This window comes from Pseudomassariella vexata (assembly GCF_002105095.1).
Source record: "Pseudomassariella vexata strain CBS 129021 chromosome Unknown BCR38scaffold_4, whole genome shotgun sequence".
Taxonomy (NCBI): domain Eukaryota; kingdom Fungi; phylum Ascomycota; class Sordariomycetes; order Amphisphaeriales; family Pseudomassariaceae; genus Pseudomassariella; species Pseudomassariella vexata.
Window position 1 is genome coordinate 710,940 of NW_024467959.1, and position 16,350 is coordinate 727,289.

General features: G+C 50.9%; 6 protein-coding genes across 6 annotated transcripts; 5 read left to right on the forward strand and 1 right to left on the reverse strand.

Annotated features, from left to right (window-relative positions):
* Positions 1–451: 451 nt before the first annotated feature.
* BCR38DRAFT_482791 (uncharacterized protein) lies at positions 452–820 on the forward strand (the record flags this gene model as incomplete). Its single annotated transcript, XM_040863545.1, has 1 exon — positions 452–820. The coding sequence occupies one exon, from the start codon at positions 452–454 to the stop codon at positions 818–820; it is 369 nt and encodes a 122-aa protein (XP_040717779.1).
* Positions 821–1,929: 1,109 nt separating this feature from the next.
* BCR38DRAFT_152256 (uncharacterized protein) lies at positions 1,930–2,988 on the forward strand. Its single transcript, XM_040853720.1, has 2 exons — positions 1,930–2,754; positions 2,824–2,988. Exons 1-2 carry the CDS (start codon positions 2,362–2,364, stop codon positions 2,947–2,949), a joined length of 519 nt encoding a protein of 172 aa, XP_040717780.1. The 5' UTR covers positions 1,930–2,361; the 3' UTR covers positions 2,950–2,988.
* Positions 2,918–5,307, reverse strand: BCR38DRAFT_152222 (uncharacterized protein). The gene is made up of 5 exons (XM_040853719.1): positions 5,011–5,307; positions 4,685–4,946; positions 4,434–4,632; positions 3,952–4,380; positions 2,918–3,902 (listed from the first exon to the last, which is right to left on the reverse strand). The coding sequence occupies exons 1-5, from the start codon at positions 5,163–5,165 to the stop codon at positions 3,028–3,030; spliced, it is 1,920 nt and encodes a 639-aa protein (XP_040717781.1). The 5' UTR covers positions 5,166–5,307; the 3' UTR covers positions 2,918–3,027.
* A 177-nt stretch (positions 5,308–5,484) lies between these two features.
* BCR38DRAFT_426224 (uncharacterized protein) lies at positions 5,485–9,816 on the forward strand. Its single transcript, XM_040859751.1, has 4 exons — positions 5,485–8,300; positions 8,377–8,407; positions 8,586–8,842; positions 9,014–9,816. Exons 1-4 carry the CDS (start codon positions 5,786–5,788, stop codon positions 9,667–9,669), a joined length of 3,459 nt encoding a protein of 1,152 aa, XP_040717782.1. The 5' UTR covers positions 5,485–5,785; the 3' UTR covers positions 9,670–9,816.
* Positions 9,817–10,970: 1,154 nt separating this feature from the next.
* On the forward strand, positions 10,971–11,563 carry BCR38DRAFT_407166 (uncharacterized protein; the record flags this gene model as incomplete). Its single annotated transcript, XM_040858135.1, has 2 exons — positions 10,971–11,121; positions 11,187–11,563. 2 exons carry the CDS (start codon positions 10,971–10,973, stop codon positions 11,561–11,563), a joined length of 528 nt encoding a protein of 175 aa, XP_040717783.1.
* A 2,316-nt stretch (positions 11,564–13,879) lies between these two features.
* On the forward strand, positions 13,880–16,350 carry BCR38DRAFT_387542 (ubiquitin interaction domain-containing protein; the record flags this gene model as incomplete). Its single annotated transcript, XM_040857511.1, has 9 exons — positions 13,880–14,020; positions 14,093–14,521; positions 14,576–14,761; positions 14,824–15,008; positions 15,060–15,097; positions 15,148–15,282; positions 15,335–15,495; positions 15,549–15,745; positions 15,833–16,350. 9 exons carry the CDS (start codon positions 13,880–13,882, stop codon positions 16,062–16,064), a joined length of 1,704 nt encoding a protein of 567 aa, XP_040717784.1. The 3' UTR covers positions 16,065–16,350.

Genomic DNA, 16,350 nt, shown 5'->3' on the forward strand with positions numbered 1-16,350 from the left:
TGCGGTTCTCGAACCTCGTGTCTTTTCCCCCTCTCCTCCTCCCCCATGCTTCCCGCCTTCTTTTTGGAAACTGTCTCTATTCCCAACCTTCTTGCTGGCTAATAAGAGCGCACCTCGGACAATCGTCCCATTCATTCCTTTGCTCCAAAGTCAATTCTCCAACATCGCACCCACTCATTCCAATTGCGACTCGTTACCAAGAAAACCCAATTCGGCTCATGTACGACACGACTCGACACAAAGACACACATTGCCCACGTCTTATGCACAGTAATCACGCGGAGTGCGGAGCGAATCAATTGGACAATCAAACTCCAACGCAGCCCCTCAGCATCTAATATTTTGGTCCGAAGTCTTTCTGCAGGTCAGTCCACGACAGAAAAGGATCGTTACACGTCGAAGCAGGCGACGCCACATCGAATCGCGAGTTAGCGCAACCTCGTTGCCCATCATGCCGAGCATTTTTGGAAAGATCCAAGCCAAGATCGAGCTCTATCGACTTGAGCAACGTTACACGCGCAACCGGAACCGGCGCTCGACCTTCATCAGCAACGCCGTCTATGTCGACGGCGAATACGTCTACAACACCCCCAACAACACGGGTTCGTCCACCAACAGCTCAGCCATGTCAGCATCCATTGAAGAGCAGCAACGCCGCAGTCTGGAAGAAGCCCGCTCTCCGCACCACGATATGGACATGCCGCCAGCGCAGAAGAAGCGATTGAACAGGTTCTCGTCGATGCCCGGCTTTGGATCCCTGTCAAAAGCTAGCTCGCGCAGCTGGAGACCAAGCGAAGCCGACGTCAACGAAGTGCGGTAGATGGATTGATTGATTGCGTAGGGTTGCGTGTGGACGGTTGCTGTATACAGACGGGGGGGATTCGGATTGGATATTACCTTTTTATTACTGGCGGGATAGGACAGGCATCGGGGCTCCGTGGCGGGGCGCTTTTTGCACACCATGTCGGTCGACGCATTCTTCTTTGTTTACTTGACGCATTTACGACGGCATCTGTTCGAGGTCTTCGGGAAGACCCATCGTGTTTCACGAGTTTTACTAGCGACTCCTTGGTTCAAGAACTGCGTTTATCGCCTCCAAAAGGCTACTACCGTTGATTAGCTCGGCGTTGCGCCGAACGGAGATGCTCTGACACGAGACATAATCCATAAAATCAATGCAACTATCAAATCAACAAATCAATTATGAACATGCGCGAGCCAGCTCTGGCTCTGGTAACGTTGGTTCCACGTCTTCGTACTCCGTGCGTTCGTTCATCTGTTGCTTACGAACGGACGACCGTACGGAACCGCTGCCTGGTCGAAGAAGCAGGTTGGCAGGTCTGCTTCCTCGCGTCCTCGCTTCTGTGACGCGGATAATCTCTTAACCACCATGCGTGGCTGTACTGATAACGGACATAATTTGTGGGGTTTACGAGAGGGTCAAGACTGGCTGAGTGAGGGACGAAGGCCCGTGGTCAACACCATGACGTGTCCAATGAGCCGATTGGCGTACACGACTTCGCAAAGAGTGCAATTACTCGCGCAATGTCGGCAAGAGAAGTCGAACGAGCCACTCGAAGTATAACGAATGCAATAGGGCAGTGGCACTATTGGGTGTGGCCAAGAGCAACCAATGTCGACTGCATGAGAGCGGACATATATATCGCATATTAGCGATGCGTATAACCACACCAAGCTCTTATCAACCCGTATACGTTTAATACCGTAGTCTGCAGGTGCCACAACCATGGCGAAATACTTACGATAGGCAGCAAACTAACTCAGCTCAGGGACAGCATGCTGTGCACAGACATGCAACTGCTCACTTATGCCGTACCTACCCAACAGACAATCTGATCTATTATGTGATATAGTCTCTCATGGCTCATAGGTATACACGTTCCAGGTTGCGCCGTTCAATGTTTCCCGCCTTCGTAAGGTGGGCATATGTCCTTGGCACGATGAGTACCGCAGGTCATGATCAGAGAACGCCATACTAAAAGTAAGTATTTCGTAACCAGGCCCAACATTTCAATGTACCGGCTGTAGCGTTATACCAGTGGTTACATGGTTCAAATTCCTACATCAGAGAATGAAAGGCTTTTCCGTGGTTGCTGTATGTGGCTGATGGATTCATTATACACCCGTATTTGACCCCTGGTTTGATCTTGTACACCGAACCTTAACAAGTGAATATACGACCTAAACATGTGTCTTTAGAGTCCGAAAGTGCCATGGCGAATGCACTTCAAGCCCTGCTTTCTTCCTATTTCCTATACGGGAGGGTGATAAAGAAGGTCTAGACCGGATAGGGTGGCTTCAGGTGCGTCGGCCGACATAATTGGACTGTTGCGCCATCCAATGGAATACGCGATCGTGCTCCCCGAGGTAGGAGGTCGCATATGCAGCGTAAGCGTAGCGGCCAGTCGCGGCCGCGGGCGGTCCGGTTCAGTACCACCCCTGTTGTATCCCAGAGTGCGGTATGCTTACCGATATACAAACCCTAATGATCGTAGTGACCACTTGCAAGCTACACACAACTACGCGACACCGAGAGATCCTGATGCGATCTCTACGGACCTAGAAGAATTGAATCGAAAGTACAGAACCAGCTTCATTCGTTTACTAGCGGATGAAGCGCAATCGACTGACGCCGCGAAGCGTCGAAGCATCAACCTCGAGGCTGAGATAGCCGAACGCAGTCCCATTTGCGTTAGTGGACACGGACTGGTCGGCACCCACATGGTACACCAGGTAAGAATGGGATCTTTCGGTGGAGTTTCATGTCGAGCCTTGCTCAGCAACTGAGGGATCTGCGCGTAGAGGCGTTACGGTCGGACCCAGATACGTCCACAAACGTATAGCAGCCTCCGGGACGTTGCAAATGATTTGGAGACGGGGATGAAAGCTGGAGGACAGTCGGCTGCAACCTTGAGAACAAAAGCATAAAATTAAGTACAAGAAATGGCAGGCATCCGACGAAATAGAGAGGAGTTCTCCTAATCAGCAGAATCCCATCCGCGGAAGCTACACACTTTCTGGATACCAAGGCCTATTAATCCTCGTCCAAAGTGATCGCTCCAAGGTCTCATCCTCTTCCCAAATGCCAGGCCGCAGAGAAACTCGCTGCCACGGCTCAACCTGTTTCCAAACGACCCTACTCCGGTACGGGCACGTCATGAACAGCTTGAACACCGGACCGAGATTGACATCACAAACGAGTTCCTGCAGCTTTGCGACGGCCAAACACAAGTCGTCCGCCCATTCCATCCGCTCGTAGCCTGACACGCTATCGATAATACATATCACTGGCGTATTATACGGAACATGCCTGACGAGCTGCTGGAAGGTGTAGCAGAGTGCCTCAAAGTCGTGGCACTCCAGATCGGCGACGTATTCCGGACTGCTGATGAAATCCAAGTTCGCCTGGCCGCGGTTGTAGAGGATGAGGAGCAGCTGTGAGATCAAACAGCGCATCATGCCTCGGGGCCCGTTGAGTTGGTCTTCGATGGCAGTATGTTGGCGGCAGAAGAAGAAGAGAGTTTCGGTTGGTTCTAGTCGAAGAAAGCTGGCGACTAGCTTTGCGGAAAAGACGGAAAGAGGTGAGGTTCGGCCGCCGGTAGATAGGTCCAGATTTCCGTCTACCAGGAGAGTTTCTGAGTGAAATGAGGATAGCCAGTTCCCGAATTCGTTGGTTCGTGACAGCCATTGGGCTTGGCCTTGATCTGGCATGTCCGATATGCGACCGTCGTTCAGGGTCTGGCGGAGATCATTGGTTGATACCATGTGAGAAACTGCGAGGACCTCGAGTACCCATTCGACTGATACAAGCGTTGGTCTCGATGGCATGACCCCTACCTGCGCCAAACGATTCTGTGGCGCTCCAACGGTGGTTTGGCTGGCTGTGGTATTCTTTAGTCATTGTGGATTTCACCTTGCTAGATAGCTCACCTTGACGCAAATGCACAACAGGATCCATCAAATGACCAAGTAGCGCATTGTGGGCCTGCACAACATCGATCAGCGTAGCGTTCTGCGCCTCAAACGCATCGCATAGCATCTTCTGCTCCTGCTTCATCTCCTGAATGACCTTCTTCAGATCATGCCCACCCGTTCTAATGTCTTCCACATTCTCGCCGAAGACTTTGAATTGCGTGTCCAAATTTCTCACTCCTAACTCGACACCAAAGACGTTTTCTCGGATGGCTCTCAGCTGGGTTTGGTTGCCTTCTGCGATATTCCTGATCTCGACTGTCGTTCTCTTGTCGAGGGTATTGGCATAGTCTCGAAGTGCTTGAGCAGAGCGCGTCACGTCTTCCAGAGTGTGCATGATTTTATCCGTTGTGTAGTCGACGGCAAACCTGGTCAACAATTTGTGTTCTAGGTATCAACCGTTAGCAAGCTCGTGATTCGCGTGTGTTAGTTGCCCGTACTCAGTTCTTTGGGTATTAGAGTGCCGATCAGGTCAGCGACGGCTTCTACCAGTTTCTTGTAAAGGTCGATCGTCTTTTCTCGCAACTTGGCGTCGTTGGTGTAGATATCCCTGGTCGCACGTGCTTCCTCGATGATTCCCAGGATCCGCTTGAAGGCCTGAAGTATGCATTCGCGGTTGAGTTGCCATTTCCTCGAAGCCTACCACGTAAGTCGGTTTTCGGATCTATAATCATGCAGGCATTGCACATACGCTGAATAGTACGGCGAGCCCGTTGCGTAGGACCTTCAGGCCGTAGTCATCCGGAATGAAGTCAAGACAGGGGATGACAAAGGGTGCAGCGTTTCCTGCCTTCCGCCATGCCTTTTCGTACCATTTCTTGCTTTTTGTGAAGTCTTCAGTCTCGGCTTTCGCAATTTGATCGAACACGTCTCCCCACGAGGAGTTTTGGGGGTCAAAATCAGTTGGCCTCTTGCTGTTCTGTAGGTACAAGCCCAGCGCATGCTCGAGGTCGCTGCGAACCACACGCCACGACATCAGAGCCGGGCGCTTAGTACATTCAGGGGATTGACACATACTGATGCGGCCGCTTTGCTATGTATTCGCCCCGCTGACTATCGTAGACTGCATCTCGCCCGAATGTAGGGTTGTTGAGAACATTCGCCACCCGGGTATCGATGAATGTTCGCGCATGATCAAGTCTGGACGTATCGTTGACTTCATGAACGTCCATTTTGAAGCCTCGGGATTTCCTTGTGTCAAAATAATGACATCAAGTTGTTTGTTCACGGTGTCCTGATCAGACGGCGATTGTTATACCACACAAGAAGCTGGCAGAGAGGATGACAAAATAAACGGCGCACCGGGGTTGGGATAATATGGGATAGCCCGATATTCAAGTGTAATAGACAGGCATACCTTTCAAATGCCTGGGCTTTCGCGCTGCCTAGCGCCACATCCAGGGTCGGACTGGTATCACACCCACTGAGCTTCAAGGATTATGTAGCATCCTACTCGCACATGCGCCATCCTGGTCGGGATTTCGCCTGGAGCTGACATGGTCGAGATCTCGTTGGGGGCCAACAGGGCTGCCCATCCTTCCGGTTTTTCTGTCTCGGCCGCAATCGCGATTTCTTCTACTTCAAAAGTTGTCGATAACGCTGAAGTTATTGCAGAACATTGGCCAAAATACTCCACGGTGTCTTTTTTTCATCTTGGCAAGTCTTCACCGCGTCCTCCAGACCTGCCATTGGTCTCACCTAGGTTCTACCAGTCAAAAATCGATTGAACTTCGCAAATCTACTGACGGGCTGAGATTTGCCATCACGCGCTGCGCAAATCTCAGGCTGAAGAATGAACCGGGCTCTTAATACCGACATGAAATTTAAACCAGATTCACCAGGAGCCCTGCAGGTGGAAGAGAATACGAAGATTGCGGTGCCATTCAAATCACCTATGTTGGGAGTCTCAAGTCCACCTGCAGAGCTTGGAAAGTGGGACGACCACGACACGACAGGTGCGGAGACAGATAAAGGGAAAATATACGAGAGGCCAATTGAAATTGGGAAATGGGATGCCAATGACGAGTTGCCCCCAGAGCCCGGAGAGACTCCAGAAAAGCCACCGAAGGACAAATACGTCAAACTCGGCTCAAGGCTAGGACCGGTAGCCGGAGTCAAGCGCATGGGCTTTCTCGAGTTCAAGAATCGCCACAATGAAGAAGAGAATTACTATACCATTGAGGTGCTCATGGCAGGAGCTGATGTCCACAAGGAAATGCGAGATGAGCAGCGGAGAAGAATATCCGGACGGGCCCTACCCCGAACCTTCAAGAACGTCTCAAACAAAGAGAAAGATGGCCCGGCTACCGATGAGCGGTGGATTCAGCGTGTGAGGATTCGGTCTCCATACATGCTCGCTCTTTTGAGCAACGCCGCAGGATTGGAGTGGAGTGAAGAGCTCGAGCCGCGTACATTCATGCGGCCTTTCAAGATATTCATTCACTTTCATCCACGGATGAGGATGAAGCTCGTCGAGCTGGAAGCCAAATGGGCAGATGAGAAAGCTGACACAGCCGAAAACGCGGCGAAGAGCACAGAGAAATCAGGGACTACCACACAATCCGACAAAAAACTTGACCCTGATAAGAGAGACAAGGAAGACAGGTTCATCAAACGTGTATCAACATTTGAGTCCGAGAATTCGGAGAGCGAGGCAGAAAGGGAGGTAGCCCGACAGCACAGAGAAGAGTCTCTGATCGATAGTCGTGAGGCACTGATCCACTTGAGATCATACATACAGTTTGTGGACTCGGAAATCATACCACTACATGAACAGTTCTATAAGGGCCCCGACTCCAAATCTCAGGCTCGCTGGGAAGATTTGTGGTATCTCTTCCGACTGGGCGAAGAAGTCTGCAAACCTGTGCAGGGGGGCTACTCCATCATCTCGTTGACGGACCGGCTACACTCACTATGGAGGGTCTACAGAGTGGACTGCCCCTCACTCGACTACAGAAGCCTCGACAATCAAGCATCCAAACGACGAAGGACTCGCCGTAAGGGTCGCCGTGGCTCCGACTCTCGAAGCAGCAAGTCTCACAGCAGTCGCTCGATGAGCTCCGATTCCGACGTCTCGAGTAGTTCTTCTTCATCCGGTGGACCAATCTCGGAGGATGAGGTCCTTTACGATTTAGACTCAAGTCAGTATCAGCAGAGAGCATGCAAAATCTACTGTTACTCGATCGACTTCGATGGCGACCTCTACGGCCCACAGAAACAGATTTTCAAGATATCCCAGTTCCGCGGCAAGCGCGACATTCGCTCCCTTCCGGTGTTCCCCTTGATCTTCGACGAAGAGCGACAGAAGACCGTAGATGCTCTGGCAGAGCAAGGCCGCAAATTCCAAGAGTGCACTAGGACCAAAAGGCTGTACTACAGTGGTTGGCCTTTCCGCGGCGGCCAGCATCCAATGCATATCGACAGCGAGGTCATTGTCGATGCCAAGGAGGCCATACAATCCAAGAAGATGAGCACCGCACCTAGAGCCCCCGGGATGCCTGGCGGGGGATGGGAATGGTTTGCTTCGGTTCCTTTTTCATGGCCCACGAAACGATTCGTGAGCAGCAGCTACTTCAAGACCTCACGCGACCGATTTCAGTTCCAGACTGGTCCGAGCATGCACAGCGTCACCGGCTTCCCTGCCGCTGGCTCTCAGGGAAGCTGGGACCTCGTGCAGATCGAAGAAGGCGTAGACGTCATACGCAAGAATGAGTACATCAATCATGATGAATTCCTCACGGCATTCCGCCAGCGACATCCCAGCGCATCTACCAAGGAACTGCATATTATCAGCGAGCGCGACATTCTTCTCCTGCCTCGGCGCATGTTCGGTTATGTACTCCGCGACCGCAAGTTCGCTAATCTTGACATCAGCCGTATTAGCACAGAATTGCCCTACCACGTCAACGGGTTTGAGGACCTCAAGATTAAGCATTCTCATAAAGAAATGTTAAAGTCGCTCGTTGCTACGCATTTCGTCAAAAAGGACATCGAGAGACTGCCAGGCATGCAGCTCATCAACCAGGACATTGTTCATGGCAAGGCTCGAGGGCTGGTCATCCTGTTACATGGGGTTCCGGGCGTGGGAAAAACGGCCACGGCCGAAGCTGTGGCTCAGGCCAACAACAAAGCTCTTTTCATCATTACTTGTGGGGACTTGGGGTTCGCTCCCGACAAGGTCGAGGAGTCTCTCACGGAGATCTTTCGTCGGGCACATATATGGGACTGCGTCTTACTCCTGGACGAAGCAGACGTCTTTCTGTCCCAACGGACCAAGACAGATCTCCAGAGAAACGCACTTGTTTCAGGTTGGTCATATTGTATACCCCTGATGAGGTACTCTCAAATACAGCCTCTTTTCGGCTTTACTAACACGTGTGCCAGTGTTTCTCAGAACACTCGAATACTACAATGGGTAAATACTCCTCAGATAATGCCAGTTGTGTTCTCAGAGTCCCTCAAGTCGAACGACTCTCTCTCTCTCTACTAAGTTGGTCTTGAAGTTTGGCTCTAGAAATATCATCCTCAGGACCATTTTAGATCCCAGTCCTTTCACGCATCCACAGGAACAATGACTAACGCTGCTCATGAAGTATTCTATTTCTCACCACCAACCGAGTTGGCGCCTTGGACGAAGCCTTCAAGTCCCGCATCCATCTCAGTCTCTACTATCCGCCCCTGAGCTGGCAGCAAACCATGGACATATTCGACATGAACATCGAACGCCTACGACAAATAGACGCACAACGCAGTGCCGCTTCTGGAGAACTGCCACTAGACATTCGCAAGGATGAGATCATCCGCTTCGCCCAAGACCAGTTTGATAACTCTCTCAACGTCCGGCGCAACTGTATGAAATCCTAGCTTCTGTCATTTCGTCCCTTGCCAGTCTGCTTCAGGAGTAGAAACTGCCAAATAAGAATGCATTAGGGGTTTCTGCTTTTGAAGATGGACTTTCTAGAAGTCAGATGTCATCTCCTAGTCCCCATTCAAGGGTAAATACTAACCCCAATTACCCAAGGGTGGTGGAATGGCCGCCAAATCCGCAACGCCTTCCAGATCGCCTCCTCGCTCTCCTACTACGATATGCGCAATAAAGATAATAACCACAACAACCGTCCATCCTCCCAGCCCGATCCCGGCCCGTCTCACCCCCAGCTAGGAGAGAGCCAGTTCCGCAAAGTAGCAGATGCCACCACCGAGTTCGACAACTACATGAAGGAGACGCACGGCCGAACCGACGCCGAGCTCGCCTTTGAGTTCGGCCATCGCGTGAATGACAGCCAGCCCCTGGCCCAGCTGGCTAGGATGCAGCATAAGTCGGAGTATTCGTACAGTAGTGTGCCGTATTCTGGTCATCGACCGCCGCCGCCGCCACATATGGGCGGCGGCCAGCATCATCAGCCCGGGGGAACAGGAATGGGACGGCCGGGGATGATGGCATCGCACATGTATGGACCGGATACGGCACCATCGCAGAGGGCCAGGTCGCCCAATGCAGGGATGAATTACGGCACCGCGACTGGCCAGGATCAGTACGCAAACCCTGGTTTCCCGAGAGGAGGAGGGGGTCCCGGATATGGCGATGCTGGAGATGGGTCCGCGTCAGGGCTGTATCCGGGGCCGAGCTATAGCGGCTCGGGGAACGGGTCACAGCAGAGCTTTGAGAGGTACTAGAGCTGGTACTACAGAACGCGTATTGCATCATGTCCAAAGTTACTTATGAACAGTGCTTGTGTAACGTAGTTGTCTCTTTCTGCTTCTAGTGTGTAGCATTTGATCTGCGGTTGGTAAGAAGAGAAAATTTACATTTATTGACAGCGTTGTCCGATCCTATACCCACTCAAGCATAGCTGCTTGTAAGCCTTTCCGCCCAAATCTTGGTCCCGGTCTCCATTACGTCAGATCCCCAATTGGAGCCAAGTCCTCGACTAAGCACTGTTGAAATGAGTAATGTGGCTACTTGGTCGACACGTACAAGAGGCAGTTGCTCTGTTTCATGTCTGGATCAATACTTGTAGTTGTACCAGTTATTGGGCTAATGCCTCTTGAAGGTACTGTTTGTGCCAAGAAAAGAGGCTTGACAGAAGGATCCGTTACGCACATATCTCGTACAGACAGAAATAGTTCATCACAACACATCGGAATTAGATTAAAATCGTTAATACGATGCGTAGGTCGCAGATCTTCCCACCGCCTCACTGCAGCACCGATTCCAGCTTTCCGCCAAGCACTGCAACATGTCATGGGATTGGGTAATCGTGCTTACTTGGTGCAGAAGGGCCAATTCCGAGCATCCATAACACAACATATGAAATGGCGTCATGAAATCAAATAAGCGCCTGTCTGCTAGCTAGATGGATGTCGCATCATCAATTACAGATTTCGCTCCCTTTTCTGTGCAAGATACTTCTCAGATACTCCTTTCCTCTTCTGTATTTGAGTTACGTACAACGTGCAGCCTCATAGTAAGTATAGCGTTAGCCCAGGCACGCCGCCTGTGCTGAGTGTAACGCTGGGGCTAACTGCCTATAGATACCCCTTCCGTAGCTGCAGATTCACTTAGTCCAAATCATCATCTTCATCACCACCAATACATTCTGTATTGCACACAGTAGGTAATACAGAGCCTTCACAGCTTGAAGATTCAGCCGCGTAGTATTCTGCAAACCTCAGTTCCGAGTATCCATTTAAAGAACAAGAGCTCCACTAACTCCTAACAAGCGCTCTCGTATCTGCAGGTAAGGATTTAGCCGGTAAGGGAGGCCGACGCGCAGCCAACAGACTTTCGTTCAATTCAATGTTGTATGCTATGTGAATCACAATACTAGCCTCGACGTCGTGAAGAGGCTTTGTCCTGTAAACTACAATAAGTACCCTCTCATTGCCCACCTACAGTCAAATTCCTGTTGGATAGGCTTTCTCGACATTTAGGTTGTGAAAGAAAACGGACACGCTAAAGTCTTCTGAACATTACGATGTTACTCACCACGTTACTCATCACGTCTGGGCTGGCCGTCGCCGCCCTAGTTTCCCAAGCATCTGAACCTCAAGAATTCCACATCCCACTAATAAACGTCATCCACCCCAGCGGCCGCCCCGGGCAAAGCACCTATTGTACCGTCCGCAGTACGTCTACACTTTCTCCTTCTCACAGTGGCCGTTCGAAAGTCAAGAAACTAACATTGGCACAGTCAATGCAACCGATGCTAGCACCAATACCAGCGCACAGTGCAATGCCAAATTTGGCCCCTGCGTCGGTTCCTCGTCAACAGATGACCCAGAGCCGGAAATTCCGTATCCCAATGCCACGCACCCGGAGCCCTGCGATGATCCGAGTTTCCGATTCTATTTTCCAACGTATCAGTCGATCGGCAATTTCAGCGTGCATATAACACATGCCTACGAGGATGCTTCCGGAGAGGAAGCGACGCATGAGGGGGAGACGGAAACGGTTACTCGGGATAACTATCCAGATGGGTATCTCTATGTCTGCGGAGGCAGTGGTGTCTGCTCCGCCACCTTTTACAATGACGACAACCCTATTGTTCTGCCTTTTCTGGATCATTGAAAGGTGGATGGAGTTAATAAGGTAGGTGGATTGGCGGGACAATACTAGGCGGACTAAACGTATAGCCTATTTAGTAAAAAACTCACCCCAAATAACAAGGAGCTCCTGATTTGTCCACTTCGTATATAAATCCGGATTATGGACCGTGACCTTCAGAGTGGACGCTAGGAAATGTTTGCACAATTCACAATTCAACATTAAAATTCGCCACCATCATAACAGTTTAGAGTCTTCAATATACAGTGGAAGATGCTGAAGTGGCGGACACAGTACAGGAGAGGACGTAAGCATAACAAGTGGTGCATCCACATGGAACGAACCGGTTATACTGGCAACTATGCCTTTTTAGTGGACTAGGATATCATAAATACTAGTGCACTCCCAGACTTACTGTGTTGGCTGTTTTGAAATGACAAAACCCTGGCCAACTTCATCATTGCCTCTCTCCAAGTCATTACTCTTAAGGCTTAAGTGTTTTCAAAGGTCGAAGGAATATAGATTGCTTGCCATACGATCTGCAGTTCTGGCTAGCCAAGATTTGGGGTTCTCATATCACCTGGCGCTCCTAAAGCGACCGACGCCGGTCAAGGTTGTAGTAAAGCCACCATATGAATATATCTTTACTTAACATTGGTTCCATCGTATTGATATCAAATGGACAGCTAATTTCGTCCCAGCATCTCTGGTACAGACTTTCGTCAAACCAAACACAAAAGTCAAGGACGTGGTAAAGTGGTTTCGCGCTACATGGCTATCTCGAATCCCTAATTGATTTGGTTTTAATGAACGTTGAAGGTAACCTCTGACCATTAAAAGCATTCCTGTTGATCGCACTTCTCAAGGTAGCGAGACTCCCGCAGGCAACGTGGCCGCCAGTGGACAAAATGTTGACACGGCTGTCGCAGCTACCAAGGCACCCATCAACGAGAGAGTATAGGGGTGCCACGATCCGTCAAGATGCCTCATTACTAACTTGACTCAGGGCTCCTCGAGATTTCCTGGGCACCTTGTTAGGAAATGGCTACATCGTCCGCAGTCAAGATGGTGGACTTCACCGAGATGACGAGTGCAACCCAATCGTGCACTTGACGGATACCACACAACGGCTTTTCAGGATCAGACCCAGATCTAGAAAGAATATTGGCCTTGAGACCTGGGCGCCAGAGACGCCGCCGGAAATGACCATGGATGGTTAGTCGTACTCTGGAACGCCAAAATCGGCACTCATTGCCTGTTTCTTCCCTCCTGACGACCAATCAGAGACCATCCATGCCGGCGAGTGGCTCGATAGTCTCGGACCCCGTGCGGCGTTTATCTTCACTCACGTGAACAAGCCATGGGCCGGATGTCCTGCAGGGATCCAAGCTCGGCTATCGCTAGGATGACGAGTGTCCCACCGAAGCCTTGGTTCTGGGCCGTTTGCGAGAGGAAGGATGGCTCAATGAGGTTCTGAAGGAGGAGGAGGACAGCAACTGGATGGATTGCCTGGGCCTTTGAAATCCGTCCAAGAAGAAGCTGGCACCTCGATGTTGATCAATGCCAAGTCCTAGATGGCTTTCTTCACCTGCTTAGCGACCCCGATACCTCAGGGAATCAATTGACCGCACTGCAAACCTGATGATCACTCGGAAAAAGATCTGATAGACTCACAAGGTGAAATGAAGTCAAATGTGCGTAAATTAAATTGATATTATGGATATTCCACGGCATAGGAGTGTTTATATCACTTTTATAGCGATGCCTTGTGCCTTCAACTTAGTGGTTATCCTGCAATGAAGAAACCTTACTCATCATGCAACAGGGCTGCGAGTGAGATTGAATGGCATTGCTAAAGCAATGAGACACCTACTTACCTCTCCAATAATCTCTCGGTACTCCGATCAACTAGGCGCATAACAATGCATCCGCAGAATGGGAGTCGCAAAATGCAGAGGTGTTCAGATACTCAGATTATCATTTCTTAAGTCCAGTATTTCCGCTTTTCGAGGTCTGAGGGATTGTATCTTGGGGGACCCAGGGTTTAGGTTATGGTTAGGGTCCAGATTGGGGTACGTGGTCGTGAAGTCTGATCGAAATCATGCAGGCAACCTAATTTACAGCCCTTTACCGCGGAAGGCAGCCTTCAATCAGCCTTGAATCTGTGCGTAACGAAAAGCGAATGAAGTTACTTGGGTTGACACTGCCGCCGAATTATTCACGTGTTCTCGCGTCAGTGCCGTACCGTGGGCTTGCACGGTCGCATCTTGCCCCGCGTCACTCCCTCATCATACTTCATCCCAAGGCTTTGCATCGTCATAATACAACATCTCGGCGACTATGGAAGGCTCAGATCCATTTGATGGCGATGAGGACGCCGCTCTTCGCTACGCAATCGCTCTTTCACTGCAGGATGCAGAACAGGACAAACCCATTGAGCTGAGCTCCGACGACGATTCTGACGATTTGGACAAAGCGCCTGTCTATCACCAACCAAAGCTGCAGAAGGCGAGCCAAAGCAATGCACCAGCCAAACAGGTTTTCCCGGAGCAGATTACAACGCCGGCGATGGGCGGTCTTGCCGCTCTTGACCGGAAAAAGATGGAAGAAGAGCGCCTGGCCAGACAAGGCAAGCGTAAAGCACCTGATTCCGAGCAGGACACCCAGGGTGACAGACAAAGGCTCAAAACCGGGCCATTGCCAACCATTGAGAGATTGGGCATGACCAGCAAAGCAAACCCGACCTTGGCCAACCCAAATTCACAAGGCCTCCCTTTCCCCAGGGGGGTGGTGAAGAAGACCTGGGCGTACGGCTACCCCCGAACAGGCGACGACATCAAAATCGAAGAAGTCTTGCAGAAGAACGAATTGGAACTCGCCGTCATCAGCTCCTTCCAGTGGGACGAGGAGTGGATGCTTTCCAAGATTGACATCAAGAAGACGAAGATCGTCTGCATCGCCTTTGCCTCTAGTAAGCAACAGGTACGGTCTTCGCTCGCCCCACCGCCATGATATCTAGCTGACATTCCGTGGCAGCAAGATGAGATGACGGAAAATGTCCCCAAGGGCTCTGCTATCAGATTCTGCTTTCCGCCAATGTTGCCGTACGGCAATATGCACTCCAAACTACAGATTCTGAAGTACCCCAAATATCTACGACTCGTCGTGCCCAGCGGCAACCTTGTGTCTTATGACTGGGGCGAAACTGGTGTCATGGAAAACGTTTGTCCTGACAATCTTCATACCGCGCTGACGCTACCGTGACGTTGACTTACTGGTTGCAGATTGTCTTCATTATTGACCTGCCACGAATCGAGGACCCGAAAGCGCGAGAAGAAAACCAACTTACCATGTTCGGCGACGACCTGCTGTATTTCCTGGAAGCCCAAGGCTTACAGGAGGGTCTGGTTAACAGTCTCAAGAATTACGATTTTTCGGAGACGAGCCGTTATTCTTTCGTTCATAGCATGTAAGTAGCTCATGCTTAATTGGCGTGTGCACGTTGCTGACACGAAGGTAGTGGCAAGACCCACACTGGCGACAGCTGGAAACGCACAGGTACGCTGGCATCCCGCCTGTTGTAAGATTCTGCACTAACAGGGAAACAGGCTATTGCGGACTTGGTCGTGCGGTGACTGCCCTAGGACTCGGCACCCAAGAGGATGTAGAGATCGATTTGGTCACGTCGTCACTTGGTTCGGTCAACAAAGACCTGGTGGCGGCTATCTACTACGCTGCAAAAGGTACGTCAGTAAACACGCGAGTGCGAGTCTATCTGCTGACTTTGAATCCTAGGCGATGATGGCATGAAAGAATATGGCGAGCGAACCACGAAGACTGGCAAAGGAAAAGCCGAAAAGCCGTCTGCCTCGACGATATGGGCAGGATACCGGGACCGTCTTCGGTTGTATTTCCCCTCTCAGGACACTGTGGCCAAGAGCCGTGGTGGCACACAGGTCAGTCATTTCGGAAGTGCCTTGCCTCTTCACGGTCTTACTGACGATCTTAGTCTGCGGGCACCATCTGCGCTCAGTCGAAGTGGTGGGACGCTGCAACATTCCCGCGAGAGTTGGTCCACGACTGTAAAAGTGTAAGAGATGGTTTGTTGATGCACAACAAGATCATGCTTGTGCGACTCCGTCAAGCTGGTAAGGGGCCACCCGCCTGGGGGTACGTTGGAAGTGCGAATCTTTCCGAGAGTGCTTGGTACGTACGATATTATTCATCGCGAAGCAAGCCCATACGTGACTATCTGCATTGCTTCCATTCAAATGCTAATATGCCGAATCTTAGGGGTCGCTTGACCAGAGACAGACAGACTGGCAAGCCAAAGCTTACGTGTCGGAATTGGGAATGCGGTGTCATCATCCCCACGGCTGATGGCGGACAGACAGCAACGGGAAAGGGTGATTCCAGCGTTGGAATGTCTGTGTTCTTGGGCAGCATTCCGATTCCCATGGTTGTCCCTGGTGAAACATATGGGCAGACTGGTTCGAAGCGGCCCTGGCTATTCCTCGAGAATTGAGCTGTTACCGATGACCGTGTTCCAGCTTCCAGATGGACGGTTGATGGCCGCCGATAGAAAGGGACCTTGGACGAAGCGGTTTAATTGCCATTCTTAAGTAGAGTCAGACACGGACGTATCAGCAATTAACATTATGTTGTTGTAGAAACAGTGGTAATGTCGGCTTGCGAGGTTCACTGTAGGATGGAAGTGGGGTGACGGAGTGAGAGCTCTGGCAGCTGCGCGATCCAAGCTCCAAAACTCCATCATCGCGAAATCTGTAGCCATTCTGACATCAGACCCCTCC